Source organism: Myotis yumanensis, unplaced genomic scaffold (assembly GCF_028538775.1).
Source record: "Myotis yumanensis isolate MYYU_CA2020_CCGP unplaced genomic scaffold, mMyoYum1.0.hap1 SCAF_2, whole genome shotgun sequence".
NCBI classification, from domain to species: Eukaryota; Metazoa; Chordata; class Mammalia; order Chiroptera; family Vespertilionidae; genus Myotis; species Myotis yumanensis.
In genome coordinates, this window is record NW_027223753.1 from 158,954,583 (window position 1) to 158,979,143 (window position 24,561).

The 24,561-nt window shown below is 45.4% G+C and overlaps 1 protein-coding gene across 5 annotated transcripts in view; it reads right to left on the bottom strand.

Annotated features, from left to right (window-relative positions):
* Positions 1-792: 792 nt before the first annotated feature.
* ILDR1 (immunoglobulin like domain containing receptor 1) overlaps positions 793-24,561 on the bottom strand; it is a 31,980-nt gene continuing 8,211 nt past the window's right edge. Inside the window, exons 2-8 of one of the 5 annotated variants that reach the window (XM_070406298.1) lie at positions 19,279-19,449; positions 17,800-17,949; positions 13,987-14,106; positions 13,555-13,701; positions 6,589-6,720; positions 5,596-6,369; positions 793-1,534 (exon numbers count right to left, since the gene is read on the bottom strand). In XM_070406298.1, coding sequence (XP_070262399.1) covers positions 1,515-1,534; positions 5,596-6,369; positions 6,589-6,720; positions 13,555-13,701; positions 13,987-14,106; positions 17,800-17,949; positions 19,279-19,449 — 1,514 coding nt within the window. In that variant the 3' untranslated portion in view covers positions 793-1,514. The other 4 variants (XM_070406297.1, XM_070406296.1, XM_070406299.1 and 1 more) reach the window with 4 other exon arrangements.

The window sequence follows — 24,561 nt, forward strand, 5'->3', positions numbered from 1 at the left end:
ACCTGCCTTTGTGTTGTTCTTCTGGTCCTGAGTTCCCAAACCAGCTTGTCTTCTTTTTAGCACCATTCAGAGTTTTCCTTTGCTTGTTTCTTGTGCCACTTTCAGGATTTATAGAACTGTACTAAGCAAGAAGGAGCAGGGGAAAAAAATCTATGCCATCTTGCCCTGAACAGAAGTCCCTCATCTACTGAATTTGATGTATTTATTACCTATTACAATTTCAATTTTTTTCTGCTAATTTACACTCAATTACATTATGGAAATAAAAAATACCAAAGAGACCTTTGCCCGAAGCGGGCATTTAGCTTATTTTTCCAACATATAATTAACGAGACTGGGGGAAGGGGGATGGTTATGTCCACACAATAGGATGTACATTGAGCTTGGAGCCATACACATAAAGATACTGTTGAGGAACACACACACACACACACACACACAGCCCTTCTCACAGGCCATAATCTTCCAGTCTTTTTAAGGAGGGTCTCTACATCAAGCACAGATGGATTCATGAAGCCACCAAGGGTCTGGGGAAAATAGGAGGGAGTGGTAGAGCTTACTATAGAGAAGGTGCAGCCCCTCCTTCGGGGGTTCTGAGTGGCAAAACCTGCCTGGAAGGTTCTGCTTGTGAAGACTGAGTGGTGCCAGGAGAAAAGTGGCTCCAGACTTTCTCAGGTTGCCCTGGCTCTTCTCTGAGCTTTAGTCGGGAAGAAGGCTTAATCCAGTCAAATGCACCAAAGTAGGTATTTATTTGGGGCAGAATCCTCACGCCAGTACATTTTTATTTTCCTTCTTATTTATATACTCTGTTGTTCCCAAGAAACATTTAAAGCCATTTTAATGGCTACATACCATATACAAAAATATAAGTTAGATATAAGCAAAAACATAAAATGAACAAAAGGAAAACAAGCTGGTACAAAATGGCTTCTCTGCTACACTTGGAATAAATGGCTCATAAGAGAGCACACTGTTGGGAGTATTTCCTGTGCCATCTCTTACTGGGCCCTCATGGGCACTTGGGACCAGGCATGGGGGCAGCAAGGTGGGAGGGACCCTCTAGATATGCTACAGAGTGAGAGAAGTGCCCATGGAAATTATCCTATCGTACTCCATAGATTTCCTGCTCCTGAAACGTTTGACTTTTTTCTTAAAGATTCCTGAGTTCTCACTTTGAGAATGGCCATGGTTCTGAGTAGTGTAACCTAGTTGAGGACTCAGGCAATTAAGTTCTTGAGGAATCACATCTCACTTGGGCCCATTACAAGTCAGAGACTGTCTAAATATTCAGAGTGTGAACCAAGTCTGAAACTAAGTCATTAATTCCTAAAACTCTTGCTTTTAAAATTCTTCTATTTGATTCTCAGAATTTAAGCCAAAAGTTGTAAGATACAGACTTGCAGTGTCCTTCCCAAGTCACCTGGAAGTGTAGGTGATACCAGTGATGTGCAGGAGCCGAGAGTCACCACAGAAGTAGTGCCGCATCCGGTGACTAAATGACCACACTCCTTCCACTATGGGAGCTGTCTTTCTCCTGAGGAATAGAACAGAAAAATCCACTCAGCTGGGTTTTGTTTTCTATGCATACAATACACAAAGTGGTTTTGATTTAGGTGATAATCTAGGTGAGTGGCGGCTGCTGGGACAGCAGATCTGAATCCAAAAAATATTTAACTCTTCATGAAGCCAGACTTTCTTCCTGGGTTAGGTTTCTCTTCTTTCCTACCTCTCTGCAGCCTCCCCAAACATCTTTAAGTTCTGAAAATTTCTTGAAGTCTCATTCACTCTATCTTTTTTATTTTTAACATCTTCAAGCCTCCCGTAGACTGAAGAAAAAGGGTACCTTGTTCCATTCATCAGTCTCTCCCCCGTTTGTTCATGATGACATGGCCCGGTCTCCCTTTCTTATGTATATACTCCTGAACTATTCTCAACCCTTGTCTAAAAAGTTTAGCTTCATATTTTAGTATTTCTCTGAAGTTATTTTTCAAAGATCAACTAATTAGCTCTTCCTGACCGGACTCAGTGGCTTTTCTTCAGACACAACTTCTCTTGGTCTTTTGTCTTTTTCAACTTGCTCTATAAGGTCAAGGACGATGGTTGACATTCCTCATCTTTCTCTAACTTTGTATGGTAGGGGATTGTTTTATTTAGGTTTTGAGTATCTACAGCTGTAGTACATGAATGTTACCCTTCTTATCTTATTTGAAATGGCAAGATACGGTGTCTGTCCCAAAACATATTGTTCAAAATGCATTGTTTATGTATGTTACTACTCTTAGAAACTTTGTGTTTCCAGTTTGTCAGAAAAGTGAGTTTTAGGCACGTGGTTTCTAATTAAAAAGCTATAGGATGAATGCTCTCTGACACAAAGGAAAGCAACAAAGTGGCACAAAGGGAACTTTTCCAGGGTTTGCTATAGAAAAATCTAGACATTATCAAGGAATAGACATTCCTTGTAAGGAGAAGATGAAATATCCTGCTCTAAAAAAAGTGGTGTTTTTTTTTTCATTAAGTCAAAGAGTAAAAAAAAAAACAAAAAACAATCCTGGGTTCTCTATAGAAAGTTTGAGTTTAGCTTAGAGAGGAAAGGATGCATTAGTTTTCTCTTAGAACAGGTTTTAGAATGAGTACGTACAGGCCAAGTTCGGAACAAACCGGAAGTGGCTTTCTGTTAGGGTGGATAGAAAAGAATGATAATCAGTTTGAAGGAGACCAGAGCCTAGGGGCCACTCAGTCTGAAACCAGTGGGTTTTAAAGCTCTGTGTCACTGTTGCTTCTCATATTTCTGAGGTTGCAGCCTTTGGTGGAGTAAAAAGATCAGCAGACCTAAAACGAGATCTCAGCTAGTGCCCTAGTTCTGGTGTCAAGTGGGAGATTCCTCAACAGAACTTCCCTTTTCTCTTGGACACTGTGCAGAGAATAGTTCTTACCTGTTTTGCATTCCCATGTGATCATTTACATGAAAACCCTTGTCTGTTGGTATCTACTTGTTACACATTATTCTTGAGAGAGAAGATTCCATGTGCACCAAAATATTTTTAAAAATTTATATTGCTCTAAATATTAACAAAGTATTTTTAATAAGTATTTTGTAAAAAAGTTATGGTGAAAGATAACTGTTGAAAGCTTGGTTTAAAAAAACAGTGATAAATCTTATCAACTCAAGGAGTAAACAAACCTCCACGTTATACATAATCAAAGATCACCATCTAGTGGCCCAATTGTATTATAACTTCTGAAGTTAGCTGCAAGCTCCAAAGACTTCAGAGGCCAGGGAGATGTGTGGAAAGCATCCAGCCCCACCGAGCAGAGGAGAAAAGAAACAGACTTTGGTCCCACTAAAGGCATTCAAAATTCAAGTTACATACAAAACACTGTGCCCTTTAGACCAACCAATCTTCCAAATCAAGTTTCGGTCCTGGGCCTCTGATCACTCAGACTATGAGTGGACAGTGGGAGGTGATTAAAGTAAAATGATAGCTCTTTGGGAGATAAACTCAGAGGCATCCAAAACAATGAGGGCTTTTAAAATGACCTTCCGTGAAATCTCTGCCTCTCACCGGTAAGTTCATAATAAAAAATATGGGTTGCTTGGGGATACATCTGGATTATTGGTGTGTACATCTGGATGATAAAGGAAGCTTTCAGAAAATGAAGAAATAATATCATCAGAAAACATGACTGCCCCACACAACTTGACTGAAAAGGGCACAGGTCTGAGAGTCAGAGACTGTTCTAATTCTGGCTTTACTCCCTACTGATGGTGTGACTTTGGACATGTTCCTTAATCTCACTGAGCCTCACAGAGCTTTTTAAAGAATTATCTATAATAATAAAAGTGTAATATGCTAATTAGATTGGAAGTCCTTCTGGACGAAGCCGGGGCTGTGAGGGAAGCCTGGGTCCTGGGTGCCAGAGGGAAGCCAGTGCTGGCAGCCGGGGGAAGGAAGGCCTATTCTTGCTTGAATTTCGTGTATTGGGCCTCTAGCCCTATATAATAAAGAGCTAATATGTTAATTAGACTGGACGGTGGAACAACCTTCTGGAATGTCTTTCCAGAATGACCTTCTGGAATGACCAGTAGGCGGGGGCAGCGGGGTCGCAGGGCAGCGAGGCAGCTGGGGCCGTGCAGGCTGAGCCCCTAGCACGAATTTTGTGCATCGGGCCTCTAGTATGAAATAAGCATTGAAAAGGGCTTACCCCAGTATCTGGAACATAATTGGTATTTCTTTTACCTTTCTCTAACTTACAAGAAACCTCATAGTTTCACTTAAAGAGAAGAAAATAAAGACAAGAAGATACTTAAAAGAAAACGGGGTTTGGATTTGGGGCCAAAAACTGGCTCTGAAATTGCATTTCTTTGCTGAAATGAAGTTGAGAGACAGTTTAGTCACTATCTAATTGAAGTAACAGCAGTTGTCCCAGCTCTAACACACTCTGTTTTCTTTCAGGATGTAATGTTCTTACTAGTAACATGGAAGGAAGAGTTGTATCCAATGTAAAATGAAGACAGTAGTACCAATCTCACAGGGGGTTATAAGGATGAAAAGAGATGTAGATTAGATGTCCAGAGCTCCGTATCACTTAGGATACTACTAATTTTCATTATTACTGGTCGTTGCCTCTCTCATGGGACATCTGTGAGAGTATGACATAAATGTCACTGATTATTTCAGCAATGCCTGCAGGCCTTCACTACCTTCCTCACTCTCTGACCAAAGTCCTCCCCTAGAAAGACCAGCACTGTGGCTCTAAAAGGTGCCTGCTCCTTTGCACACTCCATGCAAGTGGCTGGATTTTAAACCAATTACAGCAGAACCTGCATTTCCAAGTGAGAGTTGAATCCTTCAGTGTGTGTGAGAGACTAAAACTCTTGTTCCTGTAATAGCCCTCTACTCTGGCAACTTCTCTCGGAGCTTACTCCATATCCCTTTATCTCAACAGAATTGAAACAGGAAAAGATTCTGGTCAAAAGAGAAATATATTTTTGTGGGTAGCTTCTAAGTCAGTTCCGAAGGGAGTATATCTCCAAATCAGTCCAATGGTCCTTTCCCAGGAAGGTGGCAGGGAAGGGCTCAGAGGCCTCTCCTTGACCACAACACTGTCTTGCACACTGTCGTGAGGCACCCAGAGTGGCACATACATCCTCTGTCGGGCCAGGTGTTCTAATTTGGGGTATGGAAATACAGTTGCTAAGTAAAGCAAAGCAGCTGTGACAGGAAGTAAAAGCCTTAGCCATCAAGACCAGTGTTCAAGTCCTAGCCCCACTGCTCACTTGGAGCTTAATGATTCTGAGCCCCACTTCCTCACCTGTGAAATGGGGGGACCTGAAGATGAGAAAGCCCTCTGTAAGCATCCAGCACCTCCCCCGCCCTCGGGACTCACTAGGTCCCTTCTAGCTTATAAGAGGTGTCTCACCGAGCCCACAGGGCTCGCCATGCAAAACCGGGAAGAGGTACCCTCAGCGGTGGCCTGTGTCAGGTGTGGCCAAGCCTGGCTGAAGGGTCCTTTCTGCCCATGCCCTACCCTCAGCAGGATGCCCCAGGCTCACCGAGCGCCTCTCCACATTCCCTTTTTTCCTGCCATTCTTGCCTGGGATGACATCCAGTGAGCGGTAGCTGGGCGGCTTCTCCTCAGGCCAGTTTGGGGAGTGGGAGCGGCGGCGGCGGGCCCCCCAGTTCCGGGGTTGCCTCTCCTTCTCCTCCTCTGAGCTCCAAGAACTGAGGCCTGAGGGCAGGGGAGGGGAGTAGCTGCGGGGCCTGCGCCTCTGGTGCCTGTGCACGCTCTCCCGGGGGCTGGGCCTGCGGGGTCTGTCTGGGTAGCGGCTCCTGAGAGGCAGGTGCGTGAACCGCCAGCGGTCCTCACTGGACGAAGGGACATCGCTGAGGCTATCCCTGTCTGACCAGGGCCTGGATGATGTGTTCGGCCTGGAGCTGCGGTGCCTTCCACTCCGAAGCTGGTCCAGCTCCCTTCCTTCCAACGCCCAGCGCCGAGGCTGCCGGTCCTGCAGCTCCTGGTGGAAACCAGAGTGGTGGTGCTGCCTCCTCTCCTCCCTCAGATCCCAGGCTCCAGGGGGAATTGGAGCGAGCCAATGCTGGTGGGAGGAGTTGCTGGTCATCAGAGAAGATGGCAGGTCTCTCAGTGGGGGCAGGCGGATGATTCTGCGTTCCACGACCTCAGAGCCCAAGGAGGACAGCATACTGCAGGGTTGGCCAGATATGGCTTTGAGGTTAGGGGGTAGGGGCTGGGCTGGGTTGAGGTTCCGCAGCTCTTTCTCCAAATACTCTAGGACACCGTTAGTGATGGGAGGGTGATTGGTGGGCTGGGTCATTGGCATTTGTGGGAGGCTGGATCGCAGGGACAAATCTGTATGGAAACAAGGATAAGAACATGCAGAAAAGCTGGCTCACAGAATGCTCCTCAGAATCAGGACACCAACATGCCACATTATTTAGTTTGCATGCATCCCCTCCCATCCTCATTCATAAAGACACCCACCATATTGGTCAGGAAAGCCCTGAGGTAGCCCGTGCTCCTACTCTTGCCCTCTTCCCTCTCCCACCCTAAGTCTCTGGCAAAGTTTACCTCGCTGAAGCAGCTGGTTCATTGGATAAGATGAAAACTGAGAGCTCCTGTCCGCCCCCCAGTATAGGGGTTTTTCCATCATCTGAGGGCCTAGGGCCTGAGCCTGCTTCATGTAGCGGTGGCGGGCCAGGGCTGCAGGGGAAAAAGGAGAAATGCAGACCCTCAGCCAGGGAAAGGCCCACACCTCCCACTTCACTTCTCTCCATCTAAGTGGCCTTGCCAAGAGGCCAGTTTCTCTCCTCAAAGTTCACTATGACCTATCTTGCATGGGAGTAAGAGGTAAGGGAGTAGTGAATCAATTGCTTCTCCGGGAAGGAAATGGGAATAAATTCCGTAGGCAAGAGGAAGAATCCCACACCCCGAGATTATACCCTTGAAATTGACTTCCTAGTCTCAGAAACATTTCATCACCCTGTCCATTCCCAAGGTCAACTATAATGTGCAGGGATATACATGGGTAATAAGCAGGCAGTGAAATCTCAGGCCACAAGCCAACAAGGCCGTCAGCCACAGGCCAAATATAGAAGGTACACATGCAAACAGTTTAGAGGAGGCTATGAGTCAGGGGCGGCCAGGGAAGCTCAGGGCTGCCTGCTCAGAGTGGAAAAAGAGAAGGACGCAGATGCTGAGGTCAATGGGCAGAATTACTGGTAAAGAATGTTTCTAGCTAGTACGCCAGCCCTGATTGGAGAAAACTAGTGGGAGGAAGGCAAGAGAATGCAAAAAGCTGGAGTGGATCCAGTGGACCTTCTGTACTCTTCTACTCACTTTGCTAAGTGTTGAGGTTTTCCCCAAGCAGGGAGAATCTCTCAGAGGTGGGGTGGAGGCAGAGAAGGGAGAAGGGAAATACCATTTCCTTTCAGGGCAAAGAAAAGAACATAAAAAAGCAGCACAAGGGATCCATGGAAATGTCACTCTAGTCCCCAAGGTGCAGCTAACCCACAATGAGTGCATGTGAAAAACAAAAGCATGTCGTTGGTTTTGCTCATGAATTTCTATTTTGAGGTAATTTTGACGAGTGCCACATCTCCCAAAGTCCCTGTCCATCCATGCATGTAGAAAATGTACTTGTGTGTTTGAGTGCAGGAACTGCCTGCCCCAGGCTCCCAGCAGCACTCTCACCTCCTCTCGGTTCCCCAAGCCCTGTGTCACCTCACCCCCTCACCCCAGCAGCAGGCTCTGCCTGAGGCTTCCTCCTGCCACAGGAGGAGGGAAGAGAAGGCAGGCCTTCTGGACCCAGCTGCACAGGGTGGGTGATTTGTTGAGGCCAGCAGTTAAGGGGCCACCTGGACAGCTACCCAGTGGCTCCAGTGTAAAATAAACTTCCAGCACAACAGGATGTGGTTGCAGCAGAGCCCCCCAAAATGTCTGGAGCTCCAGCCCTAATGGTGAGTCATAGCCCAGCCTGGAGGAAATCAGATGCAAACTAACAGCAGCTCACCCAGTTGCCACACTTTCAAGCCAACAGACAGCACTCCGGACCCTCCAAAGATAAGTCCATAAGCCCAGCACTTTCCTCTCCTTTTTTCTAACAGATGCCTCTCCCAGCTCCCTACACGAGCCACCATCAGCACACACAATGCCCTGCCACTTTACATAAGCTAACTAGTCCTCAGAGAATTTTTTTTCTCAGAGAAATCGTCAATGTGGGATCAGATGAAGAAGTTGGGGTCCCAGAGGTTACCTCCCTAGCTCACAGTCCAACAGCGGGTGACTGGCAGAGACAGAGTGTGACCCTGTGTCTGACACCCAAGCCTGTAGTCTTTCTGCCAAACCACTGAGTCCCTACACTCCTTTATTTCTGTGAAACAAACAAAAAAACCCTTCCCCAGCGGTAACTCCCCACTTCATTTTTCTCCAACTCAGCTCCACAACTTTCAAAACCCACTCCAGACTAGTCTCTGCCTCCAAGGCCCAGAGACATCTAATTTGATTGGGAACAACCCTATATACCACCTACCCCTCTAATTGACTCCTGGATTCCTTTAAATAATACCGCTCCCCCCTTTTGGCCACTTCCTTCCCCCATGCCCCCAATTTCATAGGAGGCAAAGGGAGAGTTAGGCTTACTCCTTGCTCTCCAAAGGACTTTTTAAGTTCATGGAACCCCCTGCATAGATAACTACCTAGAGATCATTCCAGATCCTCCATGAGCTTTCCCATCACATGTTTACATTCTCCAGAGATTCATCTACCTGCTCCCTTCTTAGCTGCTACCGCCTTTTCCTCAGGGTTCCTCCCTTCCCTGATGCACCAGAACTAATGAGATGCGAATGGGAAACACCGCCTCTGAGCTTCTCCCTTACCATCCTGTTCCTGGAAACAGCCCCATGGGGATGTCTATACTATGAGGGTTTTCTGCTGCTCACCTAATGAGGAATCAGGAAATTCTATATAATAAAGAGGTAATATGCAAATTGATCATCACACCCTCACACAAGATGGCTGCCCCCTGTGTCGTCACAAGATGGCTGGCAGGGGAGGGCAGTTGTGGGCAATCAGGCCAGCAGGGAAAAGCAGTTAGGGGCGACCAGACCAGCAGGGGAGGACAGTTGGGGGCAACCAGGCTGGCAGGGGAGGGCAGTTGGCGGCGACTGGGTCAGCAGGGGAGGGCAGTTGGGGACGATTGGGCAGGCAGGGGAGCAGTTAGGCGTCGATCAGGCTGGCAGGGGAGTGGTTAGAGGGTGATCAGGCTGGCAGGCAGGTGAGTGGTTGGGAGCCAGCAGTCCCAGATTGTGAGAGGGATATCCGACTGCTGGTTTAGGCCCGATACCTGTGGGCCTGGCAATTGGACATCCCCAGACTGGAGAGGGTGCAGGCTGGGCTGAGGGACACCCCCCCCTGCAAGTGCACAGATTTCGTGCACCGGACCTCTAGTAAAATAAGAAACACGGAGAAAGCAGCAAAGCTTCAAAAGTCTCCTAGAAAGTTATCTCTGAAACTCAATGGAGGAAAGTCTGCCCTGGTCACCTTTAATGAACTGGTTAAAAATACAGACTCCTGAATCCCCACAAACCCTCCCTCAGTCTAATGCAAGGCAAGAAAATCTGTGTTTTCAACGAGCTTCTTTATTCTAATGCTGGGAGTCAAAGCAGAGTTGACTACTAAGGATCCTCAACAATCTTTCAAGAAATATGATCCTCGGAGATACGTTTCCTTAAATATGGGCTTTGAGGGTCAGATGGACTTCAACTGGAATCCCAGCACATACCAGCTGTGTGATTCTGAGTGGGGTTTTAGAGCAGAGGTCCTCAAACTTTTTAAACAGGGGGCCAGTTCACTGTCCCTCAGACATTCCACACATGCGCACTGCGGGTCTGGGACGAGTCGGCTGCTAAGCAGGACAGGCAGCGGTGGCAAAAACACCCGGCGGGCTGGATAAATGTTTTCGGCGGGCCGCATGTGGCCCGCGGGCCGTAGTTTGAGGACCCCTGTTTTAGAGGGTCTGAGCCGAGTCTCCTCACCTGTGAGATGGGAATAGTATCTATTTCACGAGATTATTGAGGTTAAATGAGATATTCACATGAAGTGCCTAATGTATGACTTGACAGATAGTGGCTCTCATTGTTTTAATAAATTGTTATAAGTTGCTTCTTTTGCCTTAGATCTCATCAGAGACAAATGTACATACTGGGAAACTACACCACCAAAGGCATGGTCACCTTCCTTTCTGAGGAAAACCTGGGGAACCATCTTTAAGATGTCTCCTTCCTGATAGAAATGACCCTCAACACTTCCCCCTCCTCCAGAGACCTATGCTTCTTGTCCTCTGCAGCCAGCATCGTCAGTGGGCATCACTGACTTGCTTGTAACTGCACTCAGTTACCGGTCTGCTGCTCACCTAATGAGGATCTCCAACTGCACTTGCTTGTAACTGCTTACCGTTCCTTACCAATCCCCTCCACTCTCCCAGAACTTGTTCTTTGCCCTCTTTTGACCCATGATCACAGAGTCCTTTCACTTTTTCCCATACTACCAGTCCCCTATGACTTGACTGGCCAGTCATTTTGGTAATATCCTCAGGAGCTTTCTAGAATCCCACACTCTTTGAACTCTTACCATCTCAGCTTTAGGGAACCACCAGCACATGCATCCTAGCTCCACACTGCCAGAGCTGACTGCATTGTGAGGCAACTGACCTCAAAGAGCCTTCCTCCCAACCTAACTTTCCCTGACTGATATATAGACCTGGCTTCCCTCCTGTAGAGCAGCAGTTTAAACATAACCCAGGTCTCATGCCTTCCCCTCCTCATGAACTTTTAGCCGATGGCATCATCTTTGTTGAGGAAGAGGAACCACCCTGGGCAATGAATCAAGAGACCTAGTTCTAGTCCAGGCTCTGCCACTAACAAACTGTGTGTACTTGTGAAAAAGTCTCACCAGGCCTCACATCCCTCACCCGTGAGGAGGTGCACAGCATAGAGCAGAGATTCCCACTGTGGCCTGTGGCCTACTGCTGGGTGTGCCCAGAGGTTCTGTGGGGAGGAGGGCCAGTAAACCATCTAGAGATGAAACTCGTTTCTCCAGTTCTCCCAGAAAAAATAAAGTTCACTTTCAATAGCTTTCACCTTTAAGTTCTACTGTGGGTTCTTTACTGGTACGGAATGAATTATCAAGTTACTGAAATGTGGTGTCATTTTAACTTTTTCCCTCTCTGGTTCTCTAGTAACTCTCACTAGAAAGTAGGAGCAGGATGGGGAGACTGGCTGTGGTCAGAGAAGTTCAAGAACCACTGACATCATTCTTGAAGCTCTCTGCCATGTCTAGAATTTTTACTTGCTACATATGAGCTCTCCCAGCTTCCTCCCTTATACTTTAATCATTGTCCATATCATAATGACTTCCTCTCTCTCTTCAGAGGTCAGGCTGTCTTTCCTAAAGGCAGTCATTTCACTGTAAGCCTGGTGTCACTCCCATTGGCTCCATCACTCCTCACTGATCATCTTACTTTACTTATTTTCCATAGGCCTTGGTTCTTTGCCTACAAATATGCTTAGGGTTACCTATTCTAAAAACAAGCAAAAAATAGTCATACACACACATACACACACCCTTCTCTATCCAAAAGCTTTAACAACTTCTGACCCCTCCATATAATCTCCTCTCATCACCAAACTTCGCAGGACAGTCTGCCCTAGTGACTCACTTCGGAACTTACCTCATCTGCTCAAGTTTAGGGACCTTTAGTTGTGGCCTGCATTTCTTGACCTTACGAGTTCTTCTAAATGAACTCTAACCACTTAGGAGGAACTCTTCTCCCCCAGAACCTGTTTATTAGCTGACAGTGGATACATTTATCATTTATGCTGGGTTTCTCCCCAGTCCTGCCTATTTTGAGTGTCCCACTGACCTAGGGATGCTAAGAAGACACCTTGAGAGGGTTTTTCTCATCTTTTCCTGCATATTAATATGTCAGTGACAGTGACTTCTCCATGGTGTCTCTCCATGGTGGGAAATTCAGGCTCTCGTGAGTCAGATGAACATGGATGCAGCACTGTACTACCACTACTACTATGTGTGTGACTTCTCTGACCTTCAGTCCCCTCATCTGTCAAAAGTGATGATACTGGCCTTCTGGGTTGTGAAGATTCAATGAGGAAATATGTACAAAGGGCCTACACAGAGCAAACAGCCAATAAAGGTTAGTTCTCTTTTCCTGTAAGACATCAACCTCGGAACACAGGCCTGAAACCAGACTCAGAGCATTGACCTCAACATTGTAGATTAAGTTTTGTTTCCATCTTAAGAAGCAATTCCTTAAAAAAAAATTCCCTTTCAAATGGACCAAAAGGATAAGAGTGGTTATCTTGGGGTGCTTAGTCTTTACGTATTCCAAAATTTCTGGAATTTCCTCAGAAATGTAATACTTTACTGATATCACCAGGAATAGGATATATTATTTTAAAACACAAATACCACTTCCATTTAAAGAAGTTGATTCCATTCTAGCTATTTACTAAGAAAAGATCATTGTAGAATAATTTGTTTTTCTTTTATCTTCACCATGCATTCCGTAGCCAAATTGTTTAGGGCATGTCATAATTCTGTTTTATTTTTTTATTTTTTATTTTATTTTTTTAATATATTTTATTGGTTTTTTACAGAAAGGAAGGGAGAGGGATAGAGAGTTAGAAACATGGATGAGAGAGAAACATCAATCAGCTGTCTCCTGCACATCTCCTACTGGGAATGTGCCCACAACCAAGGTACATGCCCTTCACCGGAATCGAACCTGGGACCTTTTGTCCGCAGGCTGACGCTCTATCCACTGAGCCAAACCAGTTAGGGCCATAATTCTGTTTTAAAAAGTCAAATGTCAGCCCAAAGAAAGCAAGATCTTCTTCTGCTCCCTCTTCCCTTCCTTTAACACAGAATTTCTAAAAGTGTGGCTCTAGCCCAGGAGCATCACATCACCTGGGAACTTTTGAGAAATGCAAATTCTCAGGGCCACTCCAAACCAATTAAATAAAAAAAACTCTGGCGGTGAGGGCTAGCAATTAAGCTTTAACAAGCCCTCGAGGTGATGCTGAAGTTTGAGAACCACTGCTCTAACACCTCTTTCCTCAGATCTACTCTTTTCAAGTCATCTCTAAGGAGTGGCCTCCTGACTCTCACTGCTACATTTAAACTATTCTCTCCAGCGACCTCATGTTAAGTAAGGTCAGTGCTAAGAGCAAATAGTGGAGCACAGGTATACCAGAGCCACGGAGGAAATGCTCTCAGTAGGCAGAGCCATTTGAAGAAGGCCATAGGCAGGCTAGAATGAGGACAGGAAGAAAGTCCTCTCACTTGACTCTGTAGCTTGCCCAAGAATCATTTTCTGGGCCGAGGCCAAAGACCCCCGAGCCTGTGATGGGAGAAAGTTGTGGAGGAGAACCTGGAAGAGCCTATGGTTTTGAAGTTGTTCTGTTTGGGGCACCAGGCTCCAGCAGCAAGCCATCCCACTGCTTGTCCAGCCCCTCTCACCTTCCTCAGGGCAGCAGCAGCGGGTGGGACAGCAGGGGCAGCGGATATAGCAGCAGCAATATTGGGGACAGCACTGGCACCAGCACACTCCAATCAGCAGGAGCAGGAGGAGGGCTCCCAGAATGATGAAGATCACCGTCAGCCAGTCTGCAAGGGAGAAGCCAAGCAGGGGTCACACTAAATATACAGGGGCAGTTCTAATAGCCTAGAGGTCTAACAAATACAGCTCTCAACCTACAGATTAAGTAAGGTTGAACAATATAATGAAAAAAAAAAAAAGGTTAGCTTTGGTAAGAGAACTTCAGAGGTTGGCAATCCAAAAATAACAACCTGGCCTTGCTTGTTTCTGCTTTTTTCTTTTTTTTCCCCCCTGTATGAAAAAAGTGTCATTCATGGTGGGGCAGATAAATAAAAAGTTCCAGCAGTACTTACGCAGGACAATGAGTTTCACCTCCTTATCTGGGTCACCTGATGTGTCCCCTGGAGCCTCAATCGCGCAGTAATACACTCCATGGTCCCACCACATCACTTCATTAATCACCAGATCTGCTCCTGCAAGAAAGGAGGAAGAATGTGCACTGATTGAAAGAGAGGGAAATGCTTTCTGACCTATTGTAGATTCAAGACCCTAGCACTGTCCTTCTACATCTTAAGTGGGCCCCTCATAGTTCAGAGAAAGGCCTCAATTCCTTTTATTGAGACCCTCCTCTTTCTCCAAACAGTATAATGGAGGTAGAACTGACCAGTCATTGAGCCCTATGAGGTATTTTGAAAGGGTTTTGTATAGATCACCTCATTTAATTCCCACTACAACTCTCCAAATGGGTGAGGTAGAGATTACCACTTGTCTCCCAGAGTCTATTCCCCCTTTCTCTCAGAGTCATAGAATTTTTGGTCATGTATGAGGCCATCCAGAATAAAGTCAGTATTTCTCATTCTCTCTTACAGACGGACATGGACATATGACTCAGGGCGGATAGAGTGTAAGCAGAAGTGTTACATCATAACTCAAGAACTTTCTTAAAAACAGTCTGGGGACACCTTTACCCTTTTGTCTTCATTTCCTCTTTTTTTTTTATCCTTACTTGAAAATATGTGTGTTGTTGTTGTTTTTCCATTGATTGTAGAGAGAGAGAGAGTAATGGAGAAGGAGAGAGAGTGAGAAACATTGATTGGTTGCCTTACATATGCGCTTGACTGGGGATTGAACCCACAACCTGACCTGGAACTGAACTCGTGACCCTTTGGTGCATGGAATGACCCTCTAACCACTGACCCATACTGGCCAGGGTTGTTCTTTATTTCTTCTTCTACTCTGTTATCTGGAAAGCAAATATGATGGCTGCCATCTTGGACTATGAGGACGATGATGATATTCTTGGTGGGTTGGAAGGAGCTTGGGGCCCTGAGGACTTAATGGAAGAGAGCCACTACTACACTAGTTCCATCGACTTTCAAATTTATATAAGAGAAGAAATAAACTTTATTGTTTAAGTCACTAATACTTGGGGCTTTTGCATATTCACAACTGTAATCCTGATACGTGGGTACCATTATTAGCTGCATTTCAGATGAAGAAACCGAGAGGCTTAGCAGGCCTTAGCCTTTTCCAGGAGGCTAAGAAACCGGTTTAATAACAGAGAGCTAATGCTTAGCAGAGGTAGGTTCAAACCCTGTCTCTCTGCTTCACTATTGGTGCTCTTAACCACCAAGTTCTCATATCCTCTCCAAACTAGGTAGACAATGCCATAACCTGGTTCACTTGCCAGCTGTGAACAGATATCTCTGGATCTTAAAGGAATAGGTTATGAGATAAACCTGAATAGGCAAGGATGAAATGCCATTGTTTTAAGAGTAAATGTTACTAAAAGAAATAATAATTTCAGTTATCAGGAAGACCAAGCACTGTGCTCCCCCACTAAGATAGATGAATGGGATGTTCAAGATTAGCAAATGCAACACAGGCTCACTAAGACCTTTTGTGGGTTCAGCACTATGTTAGACACTGTGTGGACGATTTCAAGAGGAAATGCGGGAGATCTGAAGAGGAATAAGACCCATCTCTGTCCCAAAAGGGCTTAAAGTCTAGTCAGAACATCAGGGCAGCCTCCAAGACTCCATTATTTTAGCCACAGTAAGTGCCAGAGGACATCTTCAAATTCTTAAAGACCTTACTTTACAGATTTGCTCCTGCTTAGTTGACAGTCATATCTGCAATTCTTTTTTTTAAATTATAGTTGGCATACAATATTGTAATAATTTCAGGTGCATGACATAGTCATTCAACATTTATATACATATGAAATGATCACCACAATAAGTCTAGAAACCATCTGTATATCTGCAATTCTTTCTTATATGTTTGTCAAGAAATATTTATTGAGGAAATGAAACAAAAATGTAAGGTCACCCACTATTGGAGCTAACTTTGACTTCTGTTTCCTTCTCTTTCTACGTCAATCCCTATGATTATTTTCCTACTCATGATTTTCCAAACCCACTACCTTTCCTAGAAACAAGCTTACCACAGGCTTGGAAGAATGGTGAAAATGCTTTGGGGGAAATTCCCCCTCAGAGGTTAATGTGTATTATAAATCTTCCCCAATTTTTATTAGAGACATAAAGATTATTTTAGGGATGTCAGAGTAATGAGGGCATTCAAGTATGTTAGCATTTTAAATGATTCAAAACTATTTTGACAGGTTCATCACAAATGATGCAGACACGAGCATAAAAGTATCAGAAAACAAGGCTCCAGATGTCACAAGCTTGAAGGTAGAAATAAAACCAAGGGGAAATGCCACTTTCCCATGAGAGTAAGAAAGAGCAGAGTCTGACCCAATGTGGCTGTTTGGGAATGGAGGTAGCAGACCGCACTGCTCAAAATTAGGAAAAAAAAGAGACAGAAAAGCAGGGACTATCACCTTTGGGGACTTTCGTTTGACCTTCAAAAACTGTAAAGGAGACTTGTTAATTAAAGAGACTTATTAAAGCTAATTCTGCGAGCTCTAGAGAAAGTGGAACCACCCTGAATCTTTGAGAATGCCCCTAAAGACGGGAAAAGTACAGTTGTGCCCTAAAGCCGGGAACACGGCTTGGGGGAACCAGAGGTTGAATGTCAAAGGATCAAACATAAGTTTTACAGCCAAAGTATTAGAAACAAAGTTGGAAGCAATTGTTAAACTGGCTCCCTTTAAATGCTCTACCTTTAAATGGTCAAAGAATATTAACTGATTTCTTCACGTTGTTGCTATGGGAATTCTGAGTGGCCTGCTGGGTGTATTTCCCCCACCTTTTTTTTTCTTTTTAACCAGCAAATGTTTACTTAACACAGTACACAAAGCTCATTGAAATAGGCTCTGAATTTTGTGCCAATAACCCATCACACCAATCCTGGATTATAAGATAGGAATGTGGGGTGCTAACCCAACCATCCCAACGTATGCTGAGTGATCATAACTAAAGTTCACTGCACACACTTTCTGTTTCTAAGTGCTTTATACATATCATCTCCCTTGATCCTGACAACTCCCCAGGTACTATGGCAAGTTTCACTTTATAGAAATTGAGGCTAAAAAAGTTGAAGGGACTTGCCCAAGTTCACACACCCTATAAGAGAACTCACACCTGAGTCTAATCACCGCAAAGGATACGCTTTAAGTCTAACTCTCACATATCACATTTGATATTCACTTCAGTGTGGGGAGACAGAGCCCATTATGCCCATCTTGCAGATGAGGCAACGGGAGCTAGAGAACATAGCTGCCATGGTCACTAAGCCAACATGTGGGAGTAATGGGACACTCAGCCTGGTGATTTGGATTCTAAGCCCAGTGTTCTTTTCTGTACCACTGAAGGGTGCTGGTCTGAAGGTGGGCATCTCCTTGGAAGGCTCTATTTCCTTAGACGGGTATAACAGGCACGGCCAGAGGGAAACCCAGGAGCCTGGGGTCCCAGCAGGCCCTGAGGGCAATTCATGGAAGGGTCAAAGGCGCCTGGTCTACACCTCAGCCCTGAATCTCAGGGACACAGAGGAAACCATCCACTACTGCACCGTTAGCCAAAGCGCATCGAGAGACCAGCTTCCAGGGAAGTGACTTCCAGTGTCGTGGCACATTCTGTATCTGCATAGCTGGCATTTTCCTCAAACAAGGGCAGGGAGCAAGTAGATCATCAGGGAGCAGAGAAAAAGGGAAATCCCCACAATGACTCAGCCTGGTTGTCTGCACCTCTGCACCCACTCACGGTTCTGGATGGTGATCTTGCGCTGCCGGTAATCCGCCCCCAGCACAGGCTCATTCTGCCCCCGCCTCTGGGCCACGATGCGGACCTCCCGCTGGCTGTCATTGCAGTCATTGGAAGGGTCCTGGCCCAGGGATAAAGCTGCCTGGTATGCTGTGGAGAGAGGACACGCCTAAGTCACACAGCAACGGGGAATTCCCAGGAAGAAAGGTGCCCTCACTATGAACCTCTGTGTCCCCGGGGCATCTTGTTCGCATGAAGATTCTGATTCTGTGGGTCTGGGGTGAGAAGCAGAGATTCTGCATTTCTAATGAGCTCCCAAGTGATACCAATGAACCACACTTTGAGCCTGAGACTCCAGCATCCCCCCAATAGGCCATCAAGTCCTGGATGCATCCACTGACTCCCATCCCAACTTCCCGTGTCTCATTTTTAGCGGTCCCAGACTCTGCTCCCTTATAATACACCTGCCCTTACAATACAAAGTTTGAAAGCTGTTAAATCTGCTGGGGCAAATGCCCACTATCCTAATCTTCCCTACCTCCCCACTTAACCCAGACATTTTAAGAGTATCCCCTCCCCCCACCCCGGAAAGTATACCTGAATTTAGAGAGAGAGGGGTCTCTGGGGACAGCATCAGTCTCCATGGGTGGCTCAGACAGGTTTTGGGGTTCATACTGACATTTGTAGGACTAAAAGAGGTAAAGCTGATGCCTCCCCCTCTTTTCATCTTAGGGAGCTCATCTGCCTCCTTCCAACAGGGTGTCTGCTTCTGTTCCCAAAATTTCTACAAGGTTAATTATCCCATTTAAAGGGAGCCAGTGGGTATCTGGGTTCCTTTGTTCCTGGAGAGAGGCAGAGGTGGGCAGCTAGGAAGAGCTTTGGTTCCAGACAGCGGAACCAATTGTTACTTAGAGGTCAGATTTGGCTAAACATAGGGGAATTGTGCATCTCAGAGATGTCAAACAACACGTCTACTCCCTGGGGGCAGTGAGCTCCGTATCACTGTTTAGTCAGCAGGGGAGTGACTGTCCATGAGGAAGGTGGGCTGGAGAATCAAACCTGGCAGTGGGCACAAGTTCACAAATGACCCGTCCTCGTGCATCCCGGGGGTGCGGGAGTTTTCTTGTCAGCATTCTAAGACCAGGGTGATGAGAGGCAAATCTGCATCCTCATCTCAGCGTGCTGGCACAGACTAGGAGGCAGAATTTGCTCTGCCTTTTTCTTAATGTCTGGGCCGCCTTAAATCTTTTTAGAACAAGGTAGGACATACATTTTAAAATAAATAAAACAGTATGTGACCTTCAATTAGTTACTCTATCGGCTTGGGCTCCGTTTACTATAAAATGAGGGGGCTGGATTAAGTGATCTCTGTGGCTTTTCACTTATGAGGATTTGTGACCCTAAGTCATTCCTACCTACACCCTAATGGCAACACTTCACAAAGGGACCCTGGCAGAGCCAGAGAGGGAGGACACTCACATGCAGAGTAGTAGTCGAAGATGGGGTCCTTGCAGAAGGACTTGAAGCGCCACGTCACGACCACGTCCTGGAGCTGGGCAGAGGTGGTGTAGTCACATTTGAGGACGACAGAGGCAAACAGGGTGACATAGCGCTCTGTGTGCTGGACGGTCACCAACAAGGACAGACACCCTGCAGCCAAGAGCAGGAGACAATGCTGAAGGGTGACCAGATCTCTGGGAGGTGACCTACTTTGGCTGGTGGGAAAGAAAAGCCATGCAAATGAACCACCACACTGCCTGACTGGTTGGGAGCTCACAGGTGGAGTCTGAGTTCTTACTTGGCCTGGGAAAAATGTGGGGTGGATACTGCACAGACAAAAGGGAAGATGGCGAAGAAAAAGATCAAGGAGCTCATGGTCTATCGATAGTGATAACACATACAACAATAATAAAGAATTATATTAAAATAAGCCCACATTTGTACTGGAGTGAACTTGCTAATATATATTTTCTTCACATCATTTTCTCTTCATTTCCCTAAGGATAAATTTCAACCTCTATAAGGCCTCTAAGGCTGGTCACATCTGTCTTCAGCCTTTCTCTCCTGCCTCATCTCCCTTCATGCCCTACCTTACACTCAGTGCTTCGGCCATGGTAGGATTGCCGTCTTCAGCAGGTCTTCCTGCATGTGGATCTCTCGACAGCAGCACTCTTCCATATCACTGGCCACCATTCCACTCCATTCACTAGACTAATTACTATTTATTCCTTCGGTCTTCAGCTGCACCCTCACCTCCTCCAAAAGCCTTCCCTGACTACAAATCTGGGAGAGGGGCCTCCCCCTGTTTTCCCCAAGTGCCTCATCTTACCATAAGGAGCACTTTTTCACACTTCGTAGTGATGGCCTGTTTACTGTAGGCCCTGAGAAGGACGACTGGGTTTGTCTCTAACTCACTGTTGAAACATAAGTGCCTCATATTGTGCCTGTCACCTCCTTGGCAACCAACAAATGTTTGTTGAATAAATGACCAAAAATACATTAACCAGTGGTCAGGTCAACATAAGCATCCAGCAAATGAAACAAAAATCAGACTGTGACTAATTTTATCAAGAAAGACTTGAAGGAATTAAACACTTTTTGTTTTTAAAAAACTCCCTCCTCTTACTTTTCCAATACACAGACATACTGCAGGTCTGCCTTGATAAGGAACCAGGTGGCACCGATATGTCAGGTGGGACTCTGGCAGTCAGAGGGCCACACATAATTGATATCTTGTAAAGTTTCTATATCAATATGGGTTCTAGGCCGGGTTATAGGGCATCTTCTCATAGGAGGGTTAGTATAGAGCAGGAGTACTCAAACTTGAGCATACACCGCCCGGAAGACTTGTGACAGCCCAGACTGATGTCAGCAGTTTCTGATTCAGTAAGACTTGGGTGGGGCCCAGGACTTACATTTCTAATAAATTCCCAGGAGACACTGATGCTACTGCTCTGGGCATCATACTTTGAGAAACACTGGTGCAGACTAGATTTTAAAACAGCAACCACCTAGGCTTTGGACTCAGATATGATGTTGTTCAAATCACTTTACTACATACTTAGACATTGGACAAGTTATTTACTCTCACGCAGTTTGTGCTTCCTCAACTTTAAGTGGAGATTACATATAATATTACTACCTTTATCAGGTCCTTGCAAGAATTCAATGAGATAATCCACATCGGGTGCTTGGCACAGTGCCTGGCACACACACTGCCATGTTAGTGTCAGCGTATAAGTCTCCCTCTTTCAAACTGGAGTTCTCAGGTATAATTGCCTTTATTTTGACTGAGTTACTCCCACAAACAAAACAAACATAGACACCCATTACAGAGCAGCTGGGTGGGCCTATCTCAGTGGCCAAAGCCAATGGCTCTAGGTCGCACCTCACCTTCTGGACACAGCCCACAAAAGATAGTCTGTTGAGGCTTATGATGGGCACCCACACCTGCTTTTCTCATATCCATGGAGAGGCGACAGAATGCTGCTCAGAACAGGCTCTGGCCCCCAGATAAGACCTGAGTCATCTCCTGAGTTGGGCTGTAAATAAGGATGTGCCCTGACAGCTGAGCTGGAGAGAGGGTCTGCAGAAGTGTAGGGGAGACCTCTGGCTGGGGAAACCTTCATGAAGGAAAAGATTTACGCGAGACTCTGACTCAGATAGGATGAAGATGACACGTGAGAAAGAGAGGGCAGAGAAACTCACCATTTCAGGATGGAAGATGAGCACGGCCCTTAGCAGGAAGGGGCAGTTACTTGGGGAACCTGGAGGAAACCAACTAGCTGGCATCTCTGGCTTTATGGGAGGAAGAGGGGATAAATAAGGTGGTGCTGGTGTGGTGACCAGGAGGTGGGGAGATGGAGTGAAGTCAATATCACACTCCAATGTCTAGTTAATGGATAATCACTGAAGGCTTTTCTGAAGAAGAGTAATAGGGTGACAGTGGTGTTTTCAGGAAGATAGATGACTTCCTTATTCAGCTGTGAATGGAAAAAGAACATCATTTTGAAAACAAGCCTTCTGTAGTTTGGGGGGAAAGAGCTGCTGTCTACCAGCTGTAGGATTCCTGGAAATCAATACAATCAACAGAAGAGCCAGTGACCAGCATCTCATGCCTAACATGAATTCTATCATAATCTGCTGTTTTATTTTTGTTTCTCCGCTTTCACCCTGTTTTGTTGGTTTTTTTTGGTTATTTTTTCCCCAGAACTGACCTGAAATAGATTTTGGAGCTTTTGCCCAACAACATAGCCTAATGAATAGAAGGAACTGCAGTAAGATTCCAACAATGAATTTATTAACACGAGCTTCTTTTGTACAGTAGCACACATGGATTGGAATAGGGAGAAGACACTGATCTGCAGTCTACACATGACCCTAGATTTGCAGAGCACTTTCAGATATTTTCTTTTACACACTAAATATGACCTCTGGGAAGAGATGAGCTGGGCCCATGTCATACACAGCAAATCTGAAATTGGAAAACGTGACTTGTCTATGGTCATTCATTCTCTAAGAGAATATGATTTAAGATTCTTCCCCTGAGCAGCTCTTGCCATTCTGCCTGGCCATAAGTAAGAGAACGTGTTTGGTATTCATTAGCTTGCAAAGAACTAAAACATGGGGGCAGGCTACATGAGCAATAATTAATATACACTTAACAACTGTCACTCTGATCGTGTAATTAATAACTTACATGTTCTTTATTTTGCTGAATAGTGATTCAACATAAATAGCAGTTTATGGAAAGGACTTGACTCCACATTATTTGTATAGAGGTGGGACATTTGCAGGGGAGGGAGGGCCAGCTTGCTGGGAGTCAGAGGAGGGAGTTTGGTGGGGCCAGAAGTTGCTCTGTAGTAGCTTTGCAGATTGCTGAATCTGACACTCTGAGTCAGGAGAACAGGGACAAGGGGAGCACCTTCATTATCAAATCCTCATTCAGGTACCCTTCCATGAATGCCCTTATTATGGGCAAAGCACACCGGGGGTCAGAGAACTCACCTTTACCAACGTCAGCACTGGCTGCGCTGCCTTTTATCCTCTCTTCAATTTCATCCCTTATGCGAATATTGAGCCGTAAAATATTCCAGGTTCCCAGATATGTTGACCACACTGAGCTCACTCATAGTCCCTCTGAGAGTTTGCCAGCCCCATAGCATCCTGCACAGCTCTCAGAATACCACCCTCACCCCCCGCTTGCCCCGACAACCCTCACATGGAAAGCAGGGAAGGGTCCCAAGGTAAATGAGCAACAAGCAAACCCCTTCTTCCTTCTTCTCAGTTGTTTCTCTACATCTACTGTATGCTGGGCCATGTACATATATTGTCTCTAATCCTCACAAACACCCTAGGGTGTGATCATCCCGGCTCGTCTTCATGGGCAAAAGTTCAGACAATAACCCAAGCCCTCTCAGCTTCAGGATTTGAATTCGGGGCTTGCTTACAACAAAAGCTCATCTTTGTATTTATTTATTTTAACCCACTCTTTCCAAAGCAGGCAAGTTTAACCTTCCAAGTGAAAGGAAGTCAGATGCTGAATTCTCTAAAAGCAGGAGGGTTTTTTAGACTGGGAAAAAGACAAAGGAAGTAGAAAGTCCATGTCAAAGGCAAAAACCTCCCATCTTTGTTTCCCTTTAGCTTGTAACTTCTCTATAAAACTAACCACACTGGGCACACACACTACTAAGCAGATAAGGTTTTCAAGAAGAGGTCAAAAGCAGCAAAATCAGGGTTGAAAATATGAACAAATTAAAAAAGATAAATGCCTTGTTTAGAGATTGCATCACTGCTCTTTTAAACTTAGTTCTACAAGTTTTCAAATTCGTAAGTTGTATTTTTATTCTTAAACTAGAGGCCTGGTGCACGAAATTCGTACACTGGTGGTGGTGGGAGGTTCCTCAGCCCGGCCTGTGCCCTCTTGCAATCCGGGAGCCCTCGGGGGATGTAACACTGACGGCTGAGGCCAGTCCCCATGGGGAGCAGTCAGACATCCTTAGTGCTGCGCAGAGGTGGGAGAAGAGAGGCTCACCAGCTGTGAGCCTGGCTTCTGTCTGAGTGGCGCTCTCCCTGTGGGAGTGCACTGACCACCAGGGGGCAGCTCCTGCATTGAGCGTCTGCCCCCTGGTGGTCAGTGCACGTCATAGTGACCAGTCGTTCTGCCGTTTGGTCAATTTGCATATTAGCCTTTTATTATATAGGAGGATTTAGTTCATCCTGTGGCATCTCTTTATCCCCAATTTCCTAGTTGTCTCTTTTTATTTTTCCCTTGAAAACATTAATTCTAGAGACTGACTTTCTGAGTTCAGATTCTACCTTCACTTCCCACCATTTAAAAGACCTGATAAGTTATTTCCAAACTCCAGTTGTTTCTTTACCCATAAAATTGGAATGATACTAATACTTGCCTAATATAGGGTTGTAGTGAGGATTAAATGAGATAAATGTCCAGCATTTAGGAAAGAGCCTGTCACATCCTAGGCACTCAATAAGGACAAGCTGTCATTTGTATCATTTGTATGTATCTTGCCTGCCTTAAAATACTGAGATCAACTGAGACCATCACGTAAAAAGCATTCTGAAAGAATTACAATGATACAAATGTAAAGGATCACTACTATATTCCTTTTGCAAAATGAGTTAGTGCATTAGAAGCTTTTAAAGCTGTGTTGCTTTGAACTCTGGCAAACCCATTCACAAGTTCACAATTTACGTCCTCTGAGAAAGAGGAAGGGAGGGAGACCTGTCATTTAAGAGTGG